General features: G+C 34.7%; 1 protein-coding gene across 2 annotated transcripts in view; it reads left to right on the top strand.

Moving 5' to 3' along the window:
* The window catches only part of LOC140449792 (probable multidrug resistance-associated protein lethal(2)03659), an 83,298-nt gene that overhangs the window by 8,751 nt on the left and 60,059 nt on the right, over nucleotides 1–14,488 (top strand). For both annotated transcript variants that reach the window (XM_072543145.1, XM_072543146.1), the window contains 2 exons: nucleotides 9,520–9,615; nucleotides 12,507–12,734. In XM_072543145.1, the coding sequence (XP_072399246.1) occupies nucleotides 9,533–9,615; nucleotides 12,507–12,734 (311 nt within the window). In that variant the 5' untranslated portion in view covers nucleotides 9,520–9,532. The remainder of the gene's footprint in view (nucleotides 1–9,519; nucleotides 9,616–12,506; nucleotides 12,735–14,488) is intronic.

Below are 14,488 nucleotides of genomic sequence, written 5' to 3'. Positions count from 1 at the left end.
TATTACTATATGACTTTTTAATACAAAAATGAAAAAAAAAATAGTTTGCTAATTCTACTTGAAATCTTCAAATTTTTAATTAAGGAACTGGACTCTGATCTATTTTGCGCGTTAAATGTCGATTAGTGGATCGTCGGCAAATTCCACATCACTACCTTCATTCGTACCGGCATCGGAAAGTAGTCCTTGGTAAAAGGAATGCGCTTCAGAGTTTGTCAGGAATTGGGTTAGGTGCAATAAATCGTGCAACTTAGCAGTCTTAATAGGCAGAGGCTCATTATATAGCTTCTTTAATGGAACAGGTTTCAATTTTCTCTTACGTGCCTGATTTTTTGAGGGAACTAACACCGCTGTAAGATATAGGCCAAAATAGTGGTCTTTGTGTAAAAAAACCATGGGTGGTTTTTTTCTATTTTTAAAATCTTGATAGGCCTAGTCGCTGTAGGACATTTTGGCACATAAAGGTGGGTCAAATACTCGGCCCATGTCTGAAAGTTAACTTCATCTGCACAGTTTATTACCTTGAATTGTGATAGTTTAATGCGACTATTCTTTAATACATCTCTCCAGTCGTCCGGTATTTCCGTATACGATTTGGAATTCACCAAACTCATGTCCTTATCACATTCTAGGTACGAATGTCCACGAATAGGAAATATTACTTTCACTAGGTCGAATCGATTAAGCTTGTGCACTACATAGTGGAGAAAGCGAATTACGGTAAAATTTTTGTTTTGTCCGCAGCACAAATCACAAAAAATTATCAGATGGCGTATGTTTGAGTCCAAAATATGCAAAATAAAATGTTCCAACATCGAACAAACATCATCGGCACCCTTTCGGGCAACACTTTCGTCGTACGTATAAAACACTGAAGTTGCATCTGACAGTACATGAATATTAAATGATATGAAGTTGAGTTGTCGGCGATAGTAAACATCAGATGTTGATATGTTGGGAGTGGGGAGGTTTTTTTTGGTAATCCATCGTTATGGCTTCCATTGTTTCGTTTTTTTTTGTGATTTTTTTCTATATATTTTTTTCATGGTGTAAAACTTTTCGCTTTTTCGTAAATGGATTGTCTTTTCACGCATTAGTGTCTGCAGTGTTGTTGTCAATGATGTTTTGTTTTCTGCGTCAGTGCAGTTAGCAATTTTATCCGTTGTAATGGCAATGTTAGCTTTGAAAGTGTCGCAAGAGCTACATGTATCTTTACGTGGGTAGCCGAATGATATGTTGAAATCACCCACAAATATCTCACGAAATGTAGTGTAGCCTATTTTATTATTATTGTGTGATTCATTAAACATTCGATGAAGTTTGGCTGTATTAAGTTCTGCAGATAAATATATTTTACTAGTATCATGCAAAGAATAATGAGATTTCCTACCTTTCAGGGACTGTATAAGGCTCATTACCATTGTTCTTGTTTCATCGGTCAACTTATTATGTCTGTTTTTATGACCGCCTCGTCCATCTTCTTTAGCATCGCCAAATTCAAGTAAATTTTTCTTTTTGGTTTGAACACGGCGATTAGTGATGCCGAGTAAAGATAAAAACGCTTTATAGCAAACAACAGTATCTTGTAACGAGCCACTCACATTTACCCGAATTTTACTTATAGCTATAGGAAGATTGATTAAAATTTGCTTCAGCTTCAGAGTTTTGGCTTCTCCGTCTACCAATAGGTATAACCGTGACAAGACCTGTTAAACATTTGTTTTGAACATTGTAGTCCCCTAACTCATTAAAATGAGAAATTAATCGTTGTCTTTCATTCAAAGGGATGACTTGAAAACAGTTGTAACGAATACACTTACAGTCTTGCCCGACCTCGTGAGTGGTGACACGTAATTTTTTCATTACATCACTCATTTTGCCGGTTTTTCTCCGCTTTTTGACATCTCCTGGCTGATTATTTTCATTAGATATATCACTATCACTAAGATCACTTGACATTATGAATTTTCGCAAAAACAAACTAATAAAAACTATAAAACGGCAGCAGCTCTCTTAGCGATAACAGAATAAAACTGACGCTAAGATGCAAACGACAATCTACGTTTAGTTACAAGGTCGTCGGAATCTGATCGTTATTAGCCGTCAGCGCGAGGAACCTGATCATTCTTTTCCGTTGGCTTATATCTTTCCCCTTTAATATCTTCTGTACGGTGATCGTTATTGTACAAATGAAACAATGCTTGGGTTCTTTCCAAGATAAGCTAAAATATGGCGCCAATATCTAAATACAGACCAAAAATGGAGTCTGATCGTTTTTTCCCGTGGCCCTTCATATGTTGGCGTTATAACCTAAAAAAACTCAAAATTGCAGATACTACTTCTATTCTTAACAGGGCAGTATACTTCTATAATTGTTGGGGTCTTCTTTATTTTCTTTCTTAAACATTGGTATCATTATGCTGTTTCTCCATGCGTCTGGTATCTTGCAGTGCAATATTAGTTTTGTATAAGTTGTCTGGGGTTATACTTTCTCCTCCGTGTTTTAGAAGCTCGTTGGTTATTCCGTTTGGTCCTGGTGACTTTCTATTTTTGAGTACATTTATGGCTATCTTTACTTACTGAAAACTGATTTCTATTTCGTGTCTTAATTCAGGTACGTTATTGTCATCATCATCATTGGCTTTTACAACTCTTCGTGAGTTTTTGCCGCGTTTACTATTGCCTTCCATTGATTCCGATCCTGTGCTATTATTTCCCATGGCCTTACTTCCATCTTCTCCAGGTCTTCCCTGACTGCGTCTTTCCACCTTTTTCTAGGCCTTCCTGTCGATCTTCTACCATCTGGTCTTTCCCAAAACACATTGCTAATCAGTCTGTCGTCATCACTCCGTACCACGTGGCCTGCCCATCTTAATCTATTGGCTTTTATGTATCTTACGATGTTTCCTTTCCCGAAGAGAGTCTCTATTTCATTGTTGTATCTGCTCCTCCATTCATTTATCACGCTGTCCCTGCAAGGACCATATATAATTCGCAGGATTTTGCGTTCCCATACTAATAGCTTATTGATTTCTTTCTTTCTCAATGTCCATGTTTCACTTCCATATGTCACTGCTGGTCGTATTACGGTTTTGTACATTTGGATTTTGGCACGCCTTGAGAGAAGCTTTGACCTCATTAGATGTTGAATGGCAAAGAATGATTTATTCCCCGCCAGTATTCGTATTTCAACCTCCCGTTCTCCTGTGTTTTCACTGGTAATTGTTGCTCCTAAGTATTTGAATTCTTTGACCACCTCAAAATTATGATCGTTTATGGTAATGTTTTGTCTTATTCGCTGTCGTTCCTTTTTTGATACGACCATGTATTTAGTTTTTTCTTCGTTTATTTTCAGGCCTACGCTTAGTGTTGCTTCTTCAAAGTTCGATACTATATCCTTAACTTCCAGTGTTGTCTGTGCTACTGCATCTACATAATCTGCAAATGCGAGAATAATCTTTGCTCCTCTGGCAGTTATGTCTGGTTTGACTCTGGTATAGATTTTTCGCATTGCATATTCCAATGCTAGGTTAAATAGTAATGGGGACAGCGGGTCTCCCTGTCTGAGTCCGGTGCTTATGCCGAAAGCCTTTGAAGTTTTGCCTCCTATTCTAATTTGTGCAAAGGAATTGTTGACACACATTCGCGCAATCATGGTCAGCTTCTTTGGTACGCCTAACTCCATCATTGCACTCCACAGTTTTAAGCGATCTATGGAATCATATGCTTGTTTGAAATCTATGAAGATCTAGTGTACTTCTTTATTATATTCCCAATACTTTTCTAGCATTTGTCTGATAGTAAATATTTGGTCGATTGTTGATCTTCCAGGCCTAAAGCCGCATTGGTAATCGCCAATAATTTCCTCTGTATATGGCTGTAATCGTTTTAGTACAACTGAAGCTAATATCTTATATGTAGTACCGATTAGTGAGATTCCCCTGTAGTTGCCACATGTATCCTTTCTGCCTTTTTTATGTATTGGCACGATAATACAGCCACTCCATTATTTTGGCATTATTTCTTGTTTCCAGGCTTCTTTCATTAATTGGTGTATTTTATCATGCCCTCCTTTTTTAATCAGTTCTGCCTCAATATTGTCTAGTCCCGGGGATTTGTCATTTTGTAGGGTTTCTATCGCCGTAATAATTTCTTCCAGGCTTAGCGGGGGTACTTCTATCTCGGCCGTTTGGTACTCACAATTTGCTTTATTTCCATCCGCGTCTACCTGGACATTTAGAAGACTTTCAAAGTATTCAGCCCATCTTTCGATTATTTTATTTTCAGCTGGTACGTTATTGTGTTGATTATTTGTTTCCTTTCCTTTAAACAGTTCCGTCTGGTATCTTTCCCATTCGTTTGCTGGTATATTATTGTATTCCTTTAATTCTGCCATTTCTTTCCGTTGGCTTCTTATGAATCTCCATATTTGTTTTTGTGTACCGTAGATCTCGCTTTCCATCCTTTTTGTAAACTGTTCCCAGTGTTTATTTTTTGTTCTTCTTACCAAGTGCTTTGTTTCATTTCGCATTTTTCTATACGAATACCCTATATTGCAAGAATTTTAAATATGGACACTAAAAATTATCTCTTGTAAATGGCTTGTAAATCGTAATAGCTTCAGTGATAAATTTAAAAATATCCTCCAGACTATTTTTGAGTTGCCCTGCCCTTCTAGAAAATATGGAATGCGTACTGTAGGCAACATTCTTCTTCTTCAACAACTACATATAATATTTTAAAAATTCATCATGTGAAAACTTTATATATAATTCTAGACTATACTATGTATAAAAGTTCTACAAACAATTAGAAGTTGTAGTGAAACAAAGAAATATTTTAAGAGTTCGTTTACAGGATATTTACATCTTAATTTTCGTTCAAAACATATGGACCAATGATTCATTTGATCTTTTCTAATTTTTATTTCTATTTTTTTTCTTTTCCTCGTATATTTTTGATAACTTTTTTCTTCTTCTTAATAATTATGTAGAAACAGTTTCCATACCCAGTTTCTTATGGAGGTCACTATTCCTCGCGTACCAAGGAATATTTATCACGTTTTTCAGTACTTTATTTTAAAATTTCTAGATTATTTCTATATTTCTTTTCTTGGCACACCCCCAGAGTTGGCTGCCATAGGTCCAAATAGGTCGTAATATTTGTTTAGTAAGTAAAAGCTTTTTGTATATAGATAAAGAGGAGTTTCTTTCAAGCACCCAATAGGTACATTTTTTTTGTATCTTATGCCAAGTTCTTCCCTTGTTTTCTTAACACGAGCTTTCCAGCAGAGGTGTGCATCTAATATTATACCTAGGTATTTTGCAGTATTTGCATTATTAATTTTAGCTGGTATATTTTGTTTTGCTTTCATATCGCTTTAATACTAACATCATCAACAGATGAACTTAAACACATTTTAAACAGATTATCATTTCTTCTTCTTACTCAGCTTTTTCCTTTTTAGAGGGCGCTATTCCTTACTCGCCATTGCCATACATTTATGTCCATCGCGTCTTCTTCACCTAAATCTTTCTTTCTCATATCCGCTGCCACACAGTCTTTCCTTCTTATTCTCGATTTTCCTCAACTTCTTTTTCCATAATTTTCTAACAGCTCTATTCTTCGTCTCGCATAGTTTTTATTTCCACGTCTAACAATTGCCAAACAATTGCAGTTTTTGTTCTTGAATCTGTTTTGAGACTGTAGTCATCTCAGCCCTTTTTCCCCAATCAATTCGTTCCTAATCTTGTCTTTTCTACTCTTACCCCTCATTCACCGCAACATTTTCATTTTAACTACCTCCATATTATTTTATTGAACTACTTTTACAGGTCAGACTTTACCACCGCATACCAACGCAGGCCTCACCACACTCTTGTATATCTTTCCTTTTAGTCCTTCCCCGATTTTTCGACCACAGAGTACCACCCACCACTATCATTAAGTAATTAAAGAGCATTGACCAAGGAGCCCCTTTCCTTACCTTCTCTGTCAGTTCATCTATTACAATATCCATCCATACAAGATTAAATAGGTAGGGCATTAGTGTAGAGGCTCGATGTAAACCAACCGTGACTGTAAAAATTTCGACTAATTTGATAGAAGTCCTTACTTTGGTGTACGCTTTCTGATATATATCTTTCAAGAATCTTACGTACTTCTCAGGAACCCATCTCCCTCTCATACATCCCCATAGATCTTCTTTAGGAGCTGTGTCGTACACCTTCTCAAGATCAATAAATCTGTTTCAAAGGAATTAAGGCATTCATTGTTCTCCTCCCTGGAATAAACCCAAATGTTCTTCTCCTATCGATATCTCTCTTCTTTACCTTCGCTCTACAGTTTACTCCCAAAGTGTTATTGTGTTACACTAACGTTCTCCCTCTACAGTTCTTACAGTTTCTTTGTCTTAGAATGTCTATTTTGTCTTTATACAAAGATACCACCACACTGTCTCTCCATGCATTTGGCATATTTTCTCTTATCATCTATTATATTACCATTTGATACAAAACATCAACCTTCCTCTCCTAGAGCTTTTCACCTCCACAGGTATTTTATCAGGTCCTACTGCCTTACCATTCTTCATCATATATAATCCCTCAACAACCTCATCTCTCGCTATCCCCGGTGATACATTCTCATTTGAGATCACGTAACCTCTGTCTCTACTCTAGTATTCTTCATTAAGTTACTTTCTAAATTACTCATTACTGCACGTGAATCAAGTCCTTTGATGACTTGTCCCTTGCTTTAACAATGCCGCATAATATTTTCATCGCCTCGAGTGTTTCAACTCTTCATACAGCTGTGCAGAGGATCTTTCCTAGGCCTAGGGCCTAGGAAGCTCTGCACCAGATGTTTTCCTAACACTTTCTCTCCCACTCGTACCAAAACTTTACTGTTGGCTTTCCACCAGTCATTTACCGTATCTCTTTCCTTGAAGACTCTACTCTTAAAGGCTTTAGCCAAATCCTTATCTTTTAACTTTCACCACATTAGTTTCTACTGTCTTATTTGAGTTGCTTTCCTCCACAGCTTTATCTGTATTCACCACAGCTTTATCTGTATTCACTATCACCGGTCGGTGTTGACTAGCTATATACTCACCGTTTATCATTTTACAGTTTTTAACCTTTTATTAAGTGACTTCCTCTATAATATGGGAATAAGAGATATTCGTAAATAAGTGATATTCCCAGGAATAAATAAGGAATAAAAAGAAAGATTTATGTTGGATAAATTTTCATGTAAAATTTATTTATCGATATGTTTTTATGCTGGAAGGTCTTTTATTTTAAGATATCTTTTATTTTTGGTAGCAAAATTTGAAAACCTCTTATCTTGTTAATGTACCAAGGCCAAATTTGAGCGTGGTGATCTTTTCTGTATGCTGAAAAGATCTGAATTAACTTACTCACATAATCAGTGTTACAGATTAAATTATTTGGTAGTCTTAGTTGACATCTTACTTGATTAGATATGCACCTCTCTACATATCTAATCTGCCATTATAGGTCAATACTCTCGTTATGTATCCGGGTACAAAACATTTTGCAAAATACATATTTTTTAAACTTGTGTATTCATAACTCTTTTAATATAACGTCAGATCGAATACATGTTTTATAGATTGCATTAACGCCTTTGACACAATTATACTGCTGAATATCACGTAATAAATGGAAGTATCTTATCACTGATTTCAGATCCTTCTTTGTCATTTATCTTTTGTAAGGATGTGGAGACGTTATGATATTCAACGTATGGTTGCTATCCATTCTTCTTTCTCCTGTGCTATGCTGTGTGTGCTGCCTCTGAGAAAGAGAGAGATAGAGAGAGAGAGAGAAAAGGAGAGTAAGTGTTGCTCTTCGAGTGGAGCTCTTTATTTGACGTGATCATCGAAGTAGCGATCTTCTTCAAGTTCTTTTACCATCTACTTTGTATTTAAACACCAACCTCTCCATACCTTGCCTTCGTCTGGCTATGTGTCCAAAATACCTCAATATATTTTGTTTGATAATTGTGGTAAGCTTAGTGGTGATGCCGAGTTATGCTAATATTGAGATATTTGTGAGGTGTGCTGTTTGGAGTATGCGCATCATTCTACGATAGATTTTTTGATGGTCCAGGTTACTGCGGCGTAGGTAGCGATAGATAAGATAAGCACTCGTACCACACGTAGTTTGGTGTTTTTAGTTATGGCTGTATCTTTCTATATTTTACTAACTTTGACCTTTGCTGATCAGGCTATTGCAAGAAATCAATGTATTCCTTCTTAGAACTTGTCAACGTTTGTGATAACAAAGACTAAGTGATTAAAATGACTTACTACTTCATATTCTGCTACATTTTTTACTTCTGGCTGGTTAATTCGATCAATGATCATCACTTCAGTTAACAACTAATAGTATCTAGGCTGATCTTTTGTTTTCGTCTGTTTTCATCTAGGCTGTAGGCTGTTGAAAAGTGCTTTATTGACGGTGATTTGAATGGATATATTTTTAGAGAAAGAGCGGGAACAGAAAGAGTTCATTTAAGTTTGGGGATGAGAATAAAAAATGATAAAGTAAATAGTGTAATTGATTTTGCAGTGGCATGGGGTTTGTCTGTGATTAATACCAGAAAGTAAAGTGGTGGAAGATAAGGATTTGGCAAAAGCCTGTAAGAGTTACGTTAAATGACTGGTGTGAAGCCAGCGAGAGGAAGTGCTAGGAAAACATCTGGTAGGCTCTAGGCCTAGGAAAGATCCTCTGTACAGCTGTATGAAGAGTTGGAAACACTCTGGAAAGAACGATAAAGCGAAGGTTAAGAAGAAATACATCGTTAGCAGAAAAACAGTTTGGTTTTATGCCAGGGAGGAGGACAACGGATACCTTGTTTGCTTTAAGACAGATCATAGAGAACTACGGTAAGAAGAAAAGAGAGCTACATCTGGTATTTACTGATCTTGAGAAGGCTTACGACATAGATCCTAATGAAGAACTATGAAGAGGTATGGGTTCCTGAGAAGTACGTAAGAGTAGTAAAGGGTATGTATAAAGGAGCGTACTTTAAAGGACTTTTGACGGATTGCTGCCCCAGGTTTTGTCTTTACTTTGACAAAATTTTTCATCGTTTGCTTACAAGCTTTATAATAATCTACTTAATTGTTATATCTTTCCTCTGGCAAAGTGTAAATTGATAACCATCGCGGGCGATATTTAAACCATTTAATTCATGATACCAATTTCACTGTCGATGACAAACTGTAGTAGTCTTTCTCCTCCCTTTTTTCGATCGCCTAATCTAAACCTACCAAATGTCCCTTTCGTTTGAGATATGAGATAATTACTAAATCATAAAGATTATATAATACGTTATTGCGGGGGGGGGACGGTGGAGGGTACATAAAGTATACATTGAATAATTTATGATTATCAACCACGTGAAAGTTTTTAATTTTACATTTTAACTACAATTAGTCTAGATCCGTATTCGTATATTATACTTTATTCTTATTATAATTTATTTTAGGCAAAAAGTTAACATGGAAGAAGCCACATCGAACGAAAACCCCAAAAAGATTAATCCATTAGATACAGCTAATATACTGTCCAAGGTATTATTTTGGTAAGTAAACTATTTAGATATTTACTTCGTCATTTCTTAATAATTTATACCTTTTCAAAAGTTATTTTAAAACTGTGTGTCCTGTGTTGTACATACTCTCCTAGTACTTGACTAACACAAAGCAGCAAAAGACAATAATAGAGTTGCAAATAGTGCAAAAACTCTCTTCCATAAGAATTAAGTGTGTAATGATATCTCGTTTTTGACTGCAGCATCAATAATAATTTTAGATCTTTTCTCATATATAAAGAAGGATGTTCTTGAATGTACATTTAGGCTAAACAGCTTCAGTATCTAAAACCCAATGGAATAGTTTCAAACACCATACATTTTCAATAGTTTTTTTTATTTATTTCTTATTTCGACCAAAATATTGTAATGTTTATTTTAATTTACTTAAAGCCTAACACTAACACTAAAACACAATTAATTTATAACGTTTATTTATTTAACGGTACAAATATATTTTTTAGACTAACTTATGAAATTCTAATCGCTTTTAAATATATTTCGCATCAGTCTTTGAAACGTTTCTACAACCAAGTGAAAGTCTCTTGGCGACAGATACCTATAGCCCTTATTTCTTATAAAAATCCCTCCCAATAAAAATAGTAATTGCATTAAGATGCCACAAGAAAATAGCGTCAGAATAATATTAATAAAAAACAGTCACGTGAATGGTAATTTAACCTTTTAACGACTATAGTAATCTACATTACCTATAATAATGCGCTATCTTGGCTCCATATGTAACAAAAAAAAACGGTATCATTGCCTATACCTATGTATATATTGGTCGACGACATTTGCCGGAAAGTGTTTCTAAGTCTATTTTGATTCATAGTAATTTTCAACCCCTGTTGTCGGGGTTTTGTTGATTAACTATCCAAACAGACATACCAGATTCTATTTAAAATGTTTACAGATAAATTGGAAAGGTAATAGGAATAATAATGGCTGTCTTTAGACAATCTGGAAATATATCTTTTTCAAAGAAATCGTTAATTACTAAGACCTGGACTTCCAACACATTATTTTGGAGATTTAAGAAAATTTTTATGGATAGTCCGGTCCTACAGGAAGATTTGCTTTTGATACTACTGATTGTTTGGATCAGTTCAGACTTATCAACTGGTCTTATAAAGAATGAATTTTTTTTGAATTTTTTGAATTGGGGAGATGGGAAATAGTCTCTTGTTGTGGCAGAATAGCTGATGTTATATTTTTACTCACATTAAAAAAGTATTCATTTAGATTTTCAGGATTTGGAAGAGAAAATGTTTGAGCTGTGTTGGTTTTATTTCGAAGATCGTTTATTATGGACCAAGTTTTCCTTGCAACATTTTTAGAGCTTCCCAGACGATTCTCATAGTACATTTTTTTAACTGTTTTGATAAGTTTTAGTTAGGTTTCTCTGTACTTGGAGATATATTCAGTGACAAAGACACTGGTAGTAAATTTCTTGATGTACAGTAGTGAACGCATATTCTTGGCTGATATGCGGATACCTTTGGTAGTCCAGGGTTTGTGATGTTTTGACTTAATTATAATTAAAGGAAATGCCTTATTGAAAATACAGACAAGCTTATATAAACAATTACTGAAATTATAATCCACGTCCACAGAGGGAAAGTGCTTTCCAGAATTCAAGCACATTTTTTGGAATTTACGAAAGTTCTGAGCGGAACAAATCCTACCTAAACGTTGGGTTTTTGGAGGATTGTATGTTAAGAGTGTTAAACTTGGTATATACTGCTTTATGGTTAGAGAGTCCTGCATTAATAATTGTAGAACGTACATCAAGGGGTGAGAAATCTGAGACAATCTAATCAATTATGTTAGATGTTGTTTTAGTAATTCTTGTAGGACATTTACCGTGCATTGTGAAACGATACGATTCGAATATATTGACCAAGGATAATTGGGTAGCACATGCAATAGCGTAATTAATATTTAAATCACCGCATAAAATCTTTCTGTTTTTATTGGGCAGGTCGTCTAACAAATTTAACAGGTTCTGAAAAAATAGTTCCGTGGAAGAAGCAGATGATTTATAATTGAAAAGAATGTATAGATTAAGATTCTTGTTATAAACCAATAAAAACTCAAAAAAGAATTCATTCAACAGAAAGTCAAGGAGAGAAATCATTATTTGTAGAAATCATTAGGGTGCCACCATGAGCTGAACTTGGACGATCATACCTAGCAATTGTGGTATATTTTTTTTACAAAAAAGGCCCATTAACTTCAAGTCAGTGCTAAGTAACCTCAACTATCGGGGGAAATCCTAATTCATTTAGAAAAAAAAAATAGTTCATCTATTTTATAGCTTATAGAACCGATATTAATCAGAACCATGCTTTAGTTGTCATCACTATAATAATTTGAGGTTTCTAGTCTCACATAATACTTCATATTATTAAAAAATTTCGTTTGTTGCTAGTATAAGTGTATCATCTGCGTATCTCAGGTTGCTGACATGTTCATTACATTTTTTTTTATCTAAATGTATGTATTTGTACATCACTCATTTATAGCAATAGCATATGTTGGAAACACACTAAAAGTAAGTAGTCCAAATATATTGGATATTACTTTTTTTTTTAAATAAAAAGCAGATATCGAGCACAGTTTTTTTATTAAATCTTGCCCAAGTACTTTCGCTTTCAGAACATCTTCAGGGACATTTCGTCAAAAATTATTGGCTATCCAGCACATCAATATATGTTATAAACATTTAAAGACATCTACACAAAAACTAACAGTAGACAAAGGACAAACAGTTTAAAATTTGTTTTGATGCTACATTGTGAGCAACAAGAGGAGACAAAAAAAATTCATCGTGCATTCTACCATTTTAAATATTTTATATTGAATATTATCTATTTTAGGTGGTTGTTACCTCTTTTCAAAAAAGGATACAGTAAGGAACTGACCGAAGATGATATGTACCAGCACCGTAAAAGTCACGACTCCGGAGATCTTGGAGATGAGTTGGAGAAGATATGGAATAAACAATTGACCAAAAAGAAGCCATCTGTTATTAAAGCCTTAGCCAAACGGTTTGTACCGGAATGGATAATGTTGAATTGCATTATTCTCATTTCGGAGAGTATCAGGTAAGTCTTTTTTAAGATAATTTGTATAAGATATTATTTTGATAACAAATTAGTAAATATACATATAAATAACATGATGATAGCAACTGGTAGCTAGAATTATTAAATCAAAATAAGTTTATAATGATAAAAGTAAAAATTTGAAATAATCTTTATACATGATTTCGATTTGTACTCTACAAAGTTTTAATCGTAATCGCTGGTACTACAACCCTCGTTGAGTTTTTACTTTCCTTATAGTCCAGTCGTCAGATATTTGACCCCTAAAAATCAAACTTTTTTGCATCTTTTTTGGGCTCCTACAATTGACATTTTCGGCAAAACTCAGGCTTGTTCGTATGATTTTTAGAGGTTCAGTCGAATTTTCGTGTCGGACGACTGGAGTATTAGTCTTTTTTTTTAAAGTCGTATATAAATTTTCTCACAACTTCAAAATTATAATTCACCAAATCCAGGTTTTTACCAGTATTTCCATATTCCGTATTTATCAGTATTTCCATTTTTCTTTTGCGAGTTGAGATCGTTACTTTAACTTTCTCTTTTTTCCATAAATACTTACTTGTTGAGTAATTTGTGAAAAACCGTCTAAAAACGTGATTTTTATTTTGAAAAATAATTTTCAATAATTTTTCAGAAAAATTTTTCAGTATTGACCAAAAATTATTTAGACTTAGTCAATTTATTCATTTCCGGACTTATTTTGAACGTATGTTTTTTCACCCCCGAGAAGGGGTGTCTTTCACTCCCAAGTAAAAACAACCCTAAGCTCAAGTACAAATTTTCAAGCAAATCCGTCGTGACGAGAAAAATTACAACTCCAAGACGGTCATACGATCACATAACGGATAAATTTGATGCAGAAAATTTAGCTAAATTTATACTAAAATTTTTTTGTCCTTTAAAGATGGTGTCATCATCATCATCATTCTGTGTTTACAACCCTGCGTGGGTTCTAGCCTCGTCAAGAATGTCACTCCAGTCATTCCTATCAATCGCCTTTCTCCGCCAAGCACGTATTCCAATATTTCTCATGTCTTCATCGATTTTATCAAGGAATCTTGTTCTGGGTCTTCCTCTTCTTCTTTGACCAATGGGTCTATCAAGGAGCGTTTATCTAACTGGGTCATTTTGTTCCACTCGTATTACATGCCCTATTCACGTCAGACCTCCTATCTTAATATGTTCTACGATATCTAGTTCCTGGTATATTCTATAAAGTTCGCAGTTGTATCGTCTTCTCTGCACTCCATTGTCATTCACTGCTCCATAGATTCACCTTAGTACTTTTCTTTCAAAACATCCTAACATGTTTTTATTACTTTTTGTTATAGTCCAGGTCTCTGACCCATATGTTAAGGAGGAGGAGATTGAGCCCAAAATAGCATCTGGCCGTGCAAATTCTGCGGTTTATCTCTGCGGTAGCATTATTTTCAGTGTTAAAGAGCGCTCCTATGTAACAAATTCGTTCACTGCTTCGATGACGTCGTTTTCTATAACAAGTGGTCGAAGGATTTGTGGTTGCGTGCTTATTTTCGTATACTTCGTTTTGTTGGTGTTTATTATTAAACCCATTTTTGTAGCTGATTCTTTTAATACTAGATGGTAGATGGTTGATAATGATAGATGGTATAATTGTTTTTAATAAACTCGCTTTATGAATTGCTGTTATCACGTAACTCCACAGTTTTGATAAATTTATTTATTATAATGTTTATGTCTCTAGCACCTCTATTAGTATTATAAATATTTTTTTC

Source organism: Diabrotica undecimpunctata, chromosome 9 (genome assembly GCF_040954645.1).
Source record: "Diabrotica undecimpunctata isolate CICGRU chromosome 9, icDiaUnde3, whole genome shotgun sequence".
Lineage (NCBI taxonomy): Eukaryota > Metazoa > Arthropoda > Insecta > Coleoptera > Chrysomelidae > Diabrotica > Diabrotica undecimpunctata.
The sequence above is the reverse complement of the archived record's forward strand: the minus strand, read 5'-3'. Positions and strand labels throughout refer to the sequence as shown.